The sequence below is a fragment of the Balearica regulorum genome, chromosome 2, assembly GCF_011004875.1.
Source record: "Balearica regulorum gibbericeps isolate bBalReg1 chromosome 2, bBalReg1.pri, whole genome shotgun sequence".
Taxonomy (NCBI): Eukaryota; Metazoa; Chordata; class Aves; order Gruiformes; family Gruidae; genus Balearica; species Balearica regulorum.
In genome coordinates, this window is record NC_046185.1 from 57,292,902 (window position 1) to 57,305,323 (window position 12,422).

The 12,422-nt window shown below is 38.7% G+C and overlaps 1 protein-coding gene across 14 annotated transcripts in view; it reads right to left on the minus strand.

Annotated features, from left to right (window-relative positions):
• Window positions 1–12,422, minus strand: part of PIEZO2 (piezo type mechanosensitive ion channel component 2) — a 325,825-nt gene that overhangs the window by 102,177 nt on the left and 211,226 nt on the right. For 8 of the 14 annotated variants that reach the window (XM_075744439.1, XM_075744444.1, XM_075744449.1 and 5 more), the window contains exon 8: window positions 748–916. In XM_075744439.1, the coding sequence (XP_075600554.1) occupies window positions 748–916 (169 nt within the window). The remainder of the gene's footprint in view (window positions 1–747; window positions 917–12,422) is intronic. The other 6 variants (XM_075744452.1, XM_075744443.1, XM_075744445.1 and 3 more) reach the window with 1 other exon arrangement.

Below are 12,422 nucleotides of genomic sequence, written 5' to 3' on the forward strand. Positions count from 1 at the left end.
AGAAACATCTAAAATAAGAAAACCTTCAACATTTTTACTTGCTACTACCAGGTCCACTAATGCACAGCTCAGTCATGAGTATTTTCATTGTGGCTTACATCACTGCTAAACCTGAACTCTAAACCTCATGTCAAGCCTCAGATGATCAAGAGATTAAAATAAATAATGCTTGGGATCATCCTCTTTATACTTCCAGTTTCCAAGCTTTTAAGATACCTTTGTGTTCCTATATTCCCTTTCTCCTCTAAAAGTAGAAGAAGTAAAAATTTACTTTTTGTCTCCTTTTTCTCTTGCTCTTAAACGAAAGCTGGGATTTTCACTCGGGTGCACAGATTCAGTAGGAAAAGCTTTAAGAAAATTTTTCTCTATGATAAAAGAGCAAATCTCCGTCTTGTCTCACGGTATCCTGTGCCAGCCTGTATCCTACTTCAGTCCTACTATACAAGCCCTAAGTGTTTGCCTTCTATTCGACAGCACCTACACTACGTCATATTGATACTGGCTTTCCAAATCAGAGTGTCAATGCTCTGCCATCGTAGTCCCAACACAAACAGTCTTGCTGACTTTAAGAAGAATATCCGTGTAACTGCTGAAGATCAGACTCTTGAATACACTTATCAAAAAGACCAAATGCAAGGTACTGCTGTCTTTTTCCCTTAACTTTCTTGAACGTTTGCACCTCTGCGAGCAAGTATCTGCATTGGACAGTCTCATAGTCATTACTGCTAAAAAAGGGAAGGAAGTTACCCTTACAATGGGCTCTTGTAGCCAAAGACGGATAAGAGTTGCGAGGGTGTAGTACATCACCAGCAGTAAGATTGGATTAGCATGGTGATACCAATGTAACTCTTGATTTTTGATGATCATCCAAGTGCTTGAGCAGTTTGTCTGAGTAAGAGAAGTCACACCGAACAATCTGTGGATATAAAAAAAACAACAGAGTTAGAGAATAAACACTAAATCTTACAATATTTAATTTTTTTTCAGTAATTTTTGCTTACCCATAATACCAATTGCTCTGTTCAAAACCAGTATTTACCATCTTATCTAAAAATCAGTGAATATTTTCATTTCACAATATTTAGTGAAAAGGAATGAGTTTTGCACTTGATTTTCAACATAAAAAATGGGAGTATAATATGATTATATCTACCATGTCCAATGTGAAAACTTTAAATGACCAGCACCCTGCAGGTCCAGAGCTACAGAAAAAGGGGAGAGAGAATGCAAAGCCATTTGGCAAATCACAGCAACATGACATTTCAGAGTGATTTAGTAAACTGACATACAACACCATTCGACTTACTCTGCCAGGACAGAGCTGTAAAGTACATCTCCTCAGCACATTGAACAGTTTACTGATTTTTATTTTTTTTTAAAGTTAACACTATTAATAGTTTGCTATCTAATTATGCAAATACTTATAAACATACAGAGCTCCACTGAATTCACAGCTATTGTGAACAGAAAAGGAAAACATTCAGAAAGGCAATTTTTCTGGATGATCAAATCATTATGGAAAAAAAAAAAGAAGAAAAATTAATTCCATAATTAGTATTAATGTAGTTGCAGTATTAATATAAATGCTATGAGATATTTCGCTATTTCTGGAAAAAACAGGATCTCACAATATTTCTATCAAGTAAGAAACTTATGTTGGAAAAACGCTTAAGAATAAAAAAAATCCCCAACATTTTAAATTTAAGATTAAGATGTTAGATGCTTTGAGATGTGTTAGATGCTGAAACAAAGCTAGTAGGAAGCCAAAATTAGTGTGGTTCTTTCAGCACAAAATACTTTGCAGAGTTCCAAAGACAGTGCATAGAGTTAACAGTAGTATATGCCAGCATTCATTATAAACAGCTTTGCTTTATTGATAAAGCTTTGTCTTCCACAATCTGTATGAAAGTTTTCAGTTTTCACATGAAATAGACTTGATTCTGAGAGATTTAGGGAGAACTATTTCTTGATAGAAAAAAAACCCCAAACTATTGTTACTCTGGAAGAGTAAACCAAATACATTAAAAAAAAAAATTTTTCTGCTGGGGGATTTCATCATAAATAGCAACTGTCCAAAAGATTACTTCTTCCTTTACCTAGTAAGATCCAACATGAAAAGGTGAATGAATACAAAGAATAATATTCAGCAGAAATGTACTGTCTGAAATCTGCCCTTTGGATGCTGTAGAGTGAAAAGAATACAAAAAAGGAGAGGTTATACCTGTGCGTTCACGGGAGTTTGTGACATGGGTATAATACCATTAACTGCCAGAACTAGACCTCTATAGCATTTTTTTAAACAATTTATCAGCACTCACTTCTCGCTCTGATTGTCAACATGAGCCAAAGGCTATAAACTTTAAGACTTTTCAGAGCTTTTGGGTGGATCCAAGGTTGGGGGAAAAAAAAAAAAAAGAAAAAGATTCTGCATACAAAAAAATAGTTGTAACTTAAAGGAGCTGACAAAGCTGTGTTTGGAGTCGACCCAGATTCAAACTTCCGTAGCATCCAAGCACATTCAGGGCTGGTGTTACAGTTTGGCTCCATCTGACTGAAATTCATGTTGGATTGTATTCTGTTCATATTTCTATCAGCGTAGAGGAAGATCTCATTTTGTCTGCTTTCCTCTCTGCCAACTGACTTATAATTTTTGCCCATTGATGATCAGGGTATTAGTTTCATCTTCTACCTCTGTTTCGCAACACATCCCTCCATCTTCGGTCCATTTTAAGCTTTTCTGTGTAAGCACAGTACCAATCACTCTATTTCTGTTTCACAAACATATCAGAATCAGAGTGAAATCCAATTTTTACTGAAGTCAGAAGTCTTTCCATTGACAGTGAATGATGAATATTTCCTATAGAAATGAGGGAAAGACCAGCTTCTGAAAGTCCTTGGACCCTTCTGCCAAGCAGACATGACCTTCATATCACATATTCCATTCCTATAGCACATAGCATTATGTACCATAACTATAAAGTCTTAAAAACTTGTGGTTTACTTTCATCTCCACTGAAGAATCATTCCACATAATCCTACCAGTTAGGAAATTTTAATTATGTTTCAGTTAAATGCTCATTCTCTTAGTTTCATTTGCTAGCTTTGAATTATTCATACATTATACTATTGGACTTAATTCTGCTCCCTCCTGGTCCGGCATTCACCAAATACACCTAAGTTGCAATGCATCTCTTCCCTCTTAGTTGCCACCTGACCAGCCTTGTATGTATTTAACCCGTTTCACTTTGTCTCATAAATCATTAATGTAGAGGAACCGCTTGTCATTTCTGATTTCTCTGGTTTTTGAGACTTGTTAGTCACAAAGGTACTCAAAACAACATTCCCCATCTATCAAATTCAAAATGCACTGACTTCTTGGGAATGCTTGTTCTGTCTGTTCTGGCCTCCAATAAGGCTACAAGTTGCTACTCATTCAATATTTATGCTTCATCATGATCTTCAATGAGAACTGCTGGTGCGGAACATTTTTCAGTGACATAGGGACATCTTCTCTTATTCAAACCTTTTAAATACATGGGAATGACTGTCATAAACATACAAACGTTTACAGTAAGCAACATATCTTAGGGCATTATTGAGTTCTACATCCCTCAAGATGTCATTACATTCAGTATTGATCACAATCATCTGTATTTGTGCCCAGGTCTCATCCTGGTGTGACACTGTCTTAGTCAACATACATGTATACCATCGGTAAAGTCAGAATGAGTCCTAAGTAAGGGAAACCAGAAGCCAAACAAGACAAGCGTGATGTCTGGATACAGAAAACACATAAGACAAATACTGAGTGACCATTTACTGATGGAAATACTTTGCTCTTCAAAAGACTGCATGTAACATCAAAAACAACTGGAGGTTTACAGGATGTAATAGATTAATCTTTCTATTCTTGCAGAGAAGCAAAAAAATCTGTTTTTCAAAGTCCTCATCAGTATTCTGAAAAATACACTTTATTTTTTTAAAAAAAAAGTATAGTAGAGAAAATTTGGAAAATTTTAGAAATTATAAAAGGCCAAGAGGAACTTGAATGTCTGACTGAGGAATGCTCTGAAATAACATAGTGAAAAACAGTTCTTAAAATAAAGGTGATATTGTTTTGTCCACTTCCTATTCTATAAGCTTGTTTTCCCAGCAAAGCTTCCTACTGAATCTGTGAATCATCCTTCTGGCAGATGCACTTTCATCTTTTTTGATGCCCTGACAAAGCTGTAAGCTGTGACCATAAAAAAACCCCACTTTTTATATCAGTCCAACATTAAAAATCAGAAAAGTAATTCAATTTTAATTGAAAACAGAAAAACAAGTTCCTTTTGCACCCAGAGATATTTGACCTAAGGAGCTGCTGAAGTACCACATGTTTTATTACTGCATTATGTACATTGCTATAAACTTCTCCAGCATGCATTATTTAATTATTACATTAATTGTAGTATAAGAATTGGTGTTAGTAATTAGTCATGGTATTAAATATGAACAAAATGGGATACATAAACAAAAAATGTAAATATATGTCTTTCATATGGAATTACCAAACACAGTAATTACAGCTCTGTTAAGTCTGTGACTTTTGCCTCCATTAGAAATTATCTGGAACATTTTTCTTTGTAAAAATACATTTGTCAGTTCAGATCCTGTGTGTACTGATGTTTTAGGAGTTGATTTCAGACCAGGATTTGCCTCATAATTTCCAAGGCCAGGAAGGGAAGTAATAATTCTGACTTCCTGCACAATGTAGGACACGCAATAATTCTTGTATTGAACAAGTAACTTGTAGTTGAATTACAGTTTATAGTTTAGAAAGGCATCCAATCTTGATTTCAAATGATAGCAAATCTTCTACTGCCTTATTATTTTCTACCACATTTAGTATCTATAATAGTTTTGTCTAGATAAGATTTCCAGTTGCTGCATCTTCCTACAACTCTGTGTACTACTTTACATACTACTTTTCACTACACAACAGAGCAGGAATCATTTTCCTTTATCTTCTCTGAGCTTCACAATTTATAGCAACCTCATCCAATGAATCAGAAAAAGCACCTACAGTCCACCTCCACCACACTGTTTTCCCCTCTTTGTACAGCCTAGGGGTCACACAGGGACACCACACAAAACTTTTGGAATAGAAGCCTACATTTACATGTTTATACAAATACATTTGGGCTTCTTTGCACAGTTTAACATCAGTTAGGAAATAGGTGAAAGTTGGTTTATTGCTACAGTATTAGACCTGCAATTTCCAAACTGGTCGGTGTAAAATCTTGACGCACTAATACACAAAACCAAAGAACAAGTAATTCAAGGACAATTAACCTTCCCTTTTTTCCCCTCCCAAGTAATACCTGCTACCTTGTCTTTCTAAGGAACTGTTTCATCACTGGGAGAGGTTGCCCAGAGAAGTTGTGGATGATGCCCCCTCCCTGGAAGTGTTCAAGGCCAGGTTGGATGGGGCTTTGGGCAACCTTTGGGTCTAGTGGAGGGTGTCCCTGCCCATGGCAGGGGGGTTGGAACTAGATGGTCTTTGAGGTCCCTTCCAACCCAAACCATTCTATGATTCTATGATCTCTTTTGTCTTCCCAGCATCTAATGAACATGCTGGCCAGTTCCAAAAAAACATCACCAGAGGAGCATGAGATAAAAATGGCACAAAATTCCTCTGAGCTACCTTAAAATATCTGACTGGTAAGAGAAGGAGATGGAGATGGAGATGGAGATGGAGATGGAGATGGAGATGGAGATGGAGATGGAGGTGGAGGTGGAGGTGGAGGTGGAGGTAGAGGTGGAGGTGGAGGTAGAGGTGGAAAGAGAAGAAAAGAGTCCTACTATATGACAGGCTTTGGAGGCAGAGAGAAATCCTGAATTCATGACTAGCAAAGTCACGACCACAACTATCTGGAGATTTAGAAAATGCAAATGAAGTGCAAGTGAACTTAAGATGTTAGGATTTTTCTTTAACTTGTCTGAAGGAACTTGGGGTGAGACTGTTGAAATTCTGAGTGAGCTTGAGAGCCATTTCATTTGTTTAGATCGGGGACAAAAATTACATAAATAACGTCACTATAGTGACAGAAGCAATTGCCTTGCATACAGCACTTATGAATATGCATCAAAATACATTAATATAACAAAAATATTCATGTTCTCTGCAGAGAGCCTCCAAGGTAAAAACTTACAATGTTTTATATGCTCACTTCTGACTCACTAAGTGGAACCAAAAGACATACAACAGCTTTTCTCATGAGTCTGGCCTAACTCCTGACAATGTGCAAACCACACATAAAAAATTCATTCAGTGCTTTCGATCAAAGAGGACATGAAGTGATTCACAGCGGCAGGAAAATGTCTCTTATCATATCCTATCGATTACACTTCCTCTGAAGGGTCTGAGAGTGCAACGGGCTCAATCTCGCCAGAAGTTGCTCAGCCTCACTGGACTAATTACAAATGCTCATGAGTTTGCATGCTGCTGTGTTTTATTCTCATATATTATAGCCAGGTATCAATGTGTGGTAACTGAAATTGTCTGGGTTTGCTTCATCGGCAAACATAAAAAAGCTTAAAACTGCATGCAGATTTGTCAAGCGTTTTCCTAAACACCCCTTACCACAGATCATTCTGGTCAGAGATATAAGACTATGCCAATAAAATAACTGCATATATTTATACCATGACATAGATTTAAATGCTCCCCATTCATAAAAAGTAAGGAAAAGAAACAGAATTTACTAAGAAATAGAAAAAGACTGGAGATAAGAAAGAAAGGAAGCAAGAATTCTAATACACTCAATTTTCTGGTTTATATTCTTAAACATTCTTTTTCAAAGTGATAAAGCCAAAAACCAGAGTGAAACCAGCTAACTGAGGGGGGAAAGGGAAGAAAGGAAATCTCTACAGCTATTCCATGCAATGCTACATCATTTGTTGGAAGCCAGAACCTACTGTTCCATAAGATGTAAAGGCAGGATGTTTGAAAACCCAGACCAAATGTGGTCGTGCTATCTTTTGTCATGGGAAACGATAACGATGTGCATCCTTACTGAAAATTGTGTATTTGGATTAATTAGAAATAAACACATCCATAGCAGGAAGAACAATCTGGAGATTTTAGCCACAACTGTAATGTGTGTTGTAATGCTTATCTCTTTTTAAAGACAGCCAAGCCAATTTCTTTACAGTTACTAAATGCAGTTTTAGAGGTTGGGGGGCGTTTAGGTGGCATTGATTTGGAAATGGAAGATCTCATATTGTAGCAGTACTACATCACTGATTTTAATGGGTAATTACAACACTGAGAAAACTTGCAAGTTAGGTCTCACCTCCACAGTTGCTTTGACAAAGGGCAACAGAAAGGTATGGAGATCTGCCAGTAAGGAAAAGTAATCCTGGTTTTTAACTTTCCCACACATAGCTGCTACCTCGAGTATGTATACTGCACCATGAGTTACATATACTGCAATATAAGATCTGTATTGTACCATAACATAAAATCAAGATGGACTTTGGGAATGGAGAACTCAAAATAAAGTATGGTTTTAATAGTGTATTTAGAACACTAACACTGACAGGGTTTTGTTGAAAATTATTGTATCACAGATGATACTTTATAATTTCCAAGACTTTTTTACAGCTATTTCAAGTCTTCTTCATCCAAATATTCCTGTTATTGCATGTAATATTTGGTCTTTATCCACAATGAGCTGGATGTACATTACAAATACTGATTTAAGCAGGAAAGATTATTTCATAGGACTTGCTTCCTGTTTCAGGAAAAGATTTACCATAGACTAATAAAATAAAATAAAATGATGATGCAAGTCTGCAACACTTTGACATGGTAGCAGACTGGAAATTAAATCCAGAACAGGGTGATGACGATTACAGTTTCAAGCTCCCTTCAGGAGCTGCATTTCCTGATTTAGTACTTACGATTACAGGAATTTTTTGCTGGGGACAGTACCTATTGCATGGTTATTCATAGCAGTGGCATCAAAGACTGTGCTGGGTTGAATTTGGGGAATCCATCTTCGCAGAACTTCCGAATTTCTGTTGTATTTTATGAACTGTCTGAATCTGTATGTCATCTGGATATCTTCTGTTGCATACTTATTTCACTTTCCTAACACAGAAGGAAAGGTGACTGCATGTCTGTGGTAGGAGAATGGACTATCAAGTCTGACTGACATTTGAATAGATGAGCCCTGAAATGGAGATGCTAAAAGTGGCCAAACCAGAGACGAAAAGAAAAGGGAAGAAGAAAGAAGAAAGAAGAAAAAAGAAAGAAGGAAGAAAGAAAGAAGAGAGCAGAAGAGAGCAGAAAAAGGAGCAACAGTTTATTTACAAACAGAGAAATTTAATAACAATAAAGCCCCAGAAATTGGAAAACAATGTAGCCTGTTTTGGGGAGTGGTGGTGGTAGAAATCTTCTTTTTCTGCAGGAAAGAGGGCTGACATACAGGGAGAAAAGGCAAAACTTCATGTTTCACAGGCCAAGTCCCTAAGATCAAGACTCATGAAGAAGACTACTTGAAACACTGAAAGGTCTGTGTCCCAAACTCTGCTTAAAGAGTGAATCTTTTTTTCAAACATTGACTTAAAGGAGGTACATACTCTTGTTGAATTGTAAAACGTCCTGGGGCAAAGAGGGGGAAGGATTAGAAAGAAGTGAAAAATAAATTAGCAAACAAAAAATATAGTTTCTACACAGCCCTCTTAAAAGTTAGGAGTCCCCTGTTCACACAAGCTATTCTGTCGAGTTTTCTGTACTTGGATGGCAGAGCTACACACAAGTTATGATCCATAAAATTATATCTGTAAAGTCTCTTCCAAGGGAATCCTGTGAGCCACCCCACTCCCCCCAGTACATCATTTGGCTATATGCCCAAATAAATACATGTTGTTGGAAAGGACTCAGCCAGTCCCGGGATATCTCCAGGCCCATCCTTGACTTCCAGAAGGTTGTTATTCTCTAGGCTACAGACAAATGCTCCAGAGTATGCTGAGCTGACACAACATTTGTACAGAAATAGCAGAACACAGGGAGGAAAGAGGTGGGAAAGGTGGCTGAAGAGCATTAAGCATCCCACAGAATTAGGGTTAAGATGAGCAGGAGGCACTCAGTTTCACATGGCTTTTTAAGGGACTGTCACGGTTTAACCCCAGCCAGCAACTGAGCCCCATGCAGCCACTTGCTCAGTTCCCCCCTGGTGGGATGGGGGAGAGAATCAGAAGAGTAAAAGTAAGAAAACTTGTGGGCTGAGATAAAGACAGGTTAATAGGTAAAGTAAAAATCATGTATGCAAGCAAAGCAAAACAGGGAATTCATTCACCACTCCCCATCAGCAGGCAGGTGTTCAGCCATCTCCAGGAAAGCAGGGCTCCATCACGTGTAATGGTTACTTGGGAAGACAAACACCATCACTCCGAACGTCCCCCTCTCACTTCTTCTCCCATCTTTATATGCTGAGCATGACATCATATGGTATGGGATATCCCTTTGGTCAGTTGGGGTCAGCTGTTGCGGCTGTGTCCCCCTCCCAACTCCTTGTGGACCCCCAGCCTCCTCGCTGGTGGCGTAATGTGAGAAGCAGCAAAGGCCTTGGCTCTGTGTCAGCACTGCTCAGCAGTGACGAAAACATCCCTGCGTTATCAACGCTGTTTTCAGCACCAATCCAAACCATAGCCCCATACCAGCTCCTATGAAGAAAATTAACTCTACCCCAGCCAAAACAAGCACAGGGAAAGAAAGAATGAATGGGAAAATTGGCATATGTCTTTCCAAATCACATTATTTCTCAGATTCCACAGAGAAGGAGCTGATCCTTCATGCCTTCTCCTCAGCTCAGCAATACAACTGTGTAGGGAGATACTGCAGACACAAACCTCAGTCCATGTTGGGTAAAAGTTATTAAATTTATCCATTTTGGAGTGATACAAGCTTTAAAAAGCATTGCAAGTATTTTTAGTGTGTAAAAGCACTACACTCTGCTTTGCTTCAGACTTGGATAATTCAGAACTGGCTAAGTGGAATTGTGCCATATTAACATAACACGAAAATTTGACTGTTTGGGTTGAGAAGTATTGTGATAAATTTCAGCTTAACAGTTAATAACTTTTTTGGAAATATCTAAAAGCGTAGACTAAGACTGGAAGTGTTATCCTTCAGAATGTTGCTATCACAACGCTATAATACAGGCATATACACAGTGAACATAGGCTTAGTGGGTAAGTAGATCATTCTAACTTTTGTTTTAATGTCATCATATTTCTATAGCTCTTTAGCAGATGTCTATGTACTTTTTTTTCTACCAAGTCTTGGTTTCCATAGCTTCTATTGGATCAAAGCTTTTCTCACAATGACAAAACCAGCCCTGGTATATCGCCCACCCTCTTCTGAACATCAGTGACTTTTCTTTTAAAGGAAAACTAATTTCAAATGTACATCTACTGCATGAGAAACCTCACGAAAAAATAAGCAATTTAAAACTTGTGTGCTAATATCATCCATATAAGGAGGACAGAGAGAAATTAGGAGCCATTAATCCAGGAAGCTGTAGAGGAGAAAGGATAGCTTTAAGGGCTCTGAATTATATAAAAGCTTACAAAAACTGTAAACACAACACAAATCTTAATTCAGGGAGAACAAAACGACCATATAAGCAGCCACAATAAAATCACTTTGCTCTCAAGTGAATTAACAACTTTAAAACAGGATGTTAAGTAGTATCTGCTATATAACCTGTGGGTTTTTTTAAAGTAACTAGATAATGGAATTTTCTCTGAGACTATGTGACTGGAAGCTGTTAAGGATTGTACATCCATTAAAAATGACCAAGTTTCAGACATTCAAATACTTCATATATCTGAAATAAAGCAGCTGCCCTGAGGGGAGTTTAAGTCCAAACATGAAGATTTCTGAGATACATACCACATTTCATCCCATAATGGAGCTTTGTACTGACTTTCTATTCCAAAAGCTCGTAATATGCTTTCATTGCCTTAGAGGCAATAATTCCCCACTGTTATCACTAATAGTGGATGTATGTCTATTAATCGCTTGTTTACTGAGACAAAACCTACCTTCAAAAGCCTCTCATGAAGAAGATTTAGCCTATCACTGGGTTTCCCTTCTGGATCCCCAAACTTTTTCATTACCCGTGACACAGCTCAGCTGTGCTCTGAGTTTCTGGTGAGCATTGATATTGATGTTGCCCTTCTCAGCACACCAGCGAACTAGAAAAGCAGTGATTTGCTATAGACTTTGGGGACCTTTGCCACAACTTCCAGAGGTGATCATCTGATGAAAACGCGTGCTGAAGCAGTGACTCCCACATCTTTTACCAGTTCTTTAATCCCAAACAGACAGCTCAGTGTCTGGCAGAGGGAAGACCACCAGATAGGATAGGAAGAAGAAGGTGAAATGGGGGTAAAGCTGCTGAAGAAATTGCTTTAGGGTCCCTGCCTGATACCGTAGCTATACTGTCTCCTTCAGCATGATCCTTCCTGAGCAGGACCAGCAATGTCACTGCTTTGACAGCAGCAGCCTGGCTTACGTGTTAGGTAGAAAGTTAGGTAGATAGTTGCTTGTTCTGTCACTGAAATAAAACTACTGTAAATGGAGCAGGGTTTTGTTTTTTTTTTCAAATCGTTTCAGCTGGAGGCAACTCAGGGTGAATGGAGGCTGCAGGAGCAGAGGCAGCGCTGCTGGGATGAGAAGATGGAGAAAGAAAAGCCGCCCCAGCAGAGGAGGCTGGTTGGCACCAGGCACAGCGGTTTGCCACCCACTCCCTTTCCTCCCGTACACGCACATTCCCTGAGATTGTACAGGGGAACAAAAAGCAACTCATACTGAACAGCACCGCCTGGGGAAGGATGCTACCAAAATAGTGCCAACAAAATTAAAATTTTTAATTTTCAGTTGCATTTTCTACTCAGAGGTGAAAGTAATGAGAAAACAGGTCCCGATTTCTAAGGAGCCATATGGAAAGAGAGAGAGGGGGAAAACCAAAGGCGTGTTCTGAAACATCCATGGCCAGAAAGGCTTCCCCTTGCCAGAGGGTGAGCTTGGACACCCCTGCACACAGCAGGAGGCACAGCTTAACAACATCTTTCCACGCCAATTAGTAACTGAGGTTATTGTTTTTTCAAAGTGAGTTGGCAGAGCTGCTGAAAGGGCAGGAGCCAACAGTTCCACCTCAGAAAGTCTCACACAGGCAGAGCAGGTGATGTGAAGAGAGGACAGCTCACTCCCCAAACTCAGGTAAGGCAGCCCATGAATGGCCTTCTTGTCCTAAACTCAGGTGTGGGGAGAAGGATGGATGTGTTTATGCAGCTAGTCCACTGAGTGTAAAGCTTTGGCAGAAATCATTTAGGAAAAGGAGACCATGCTCAACTAACCTTGGTGA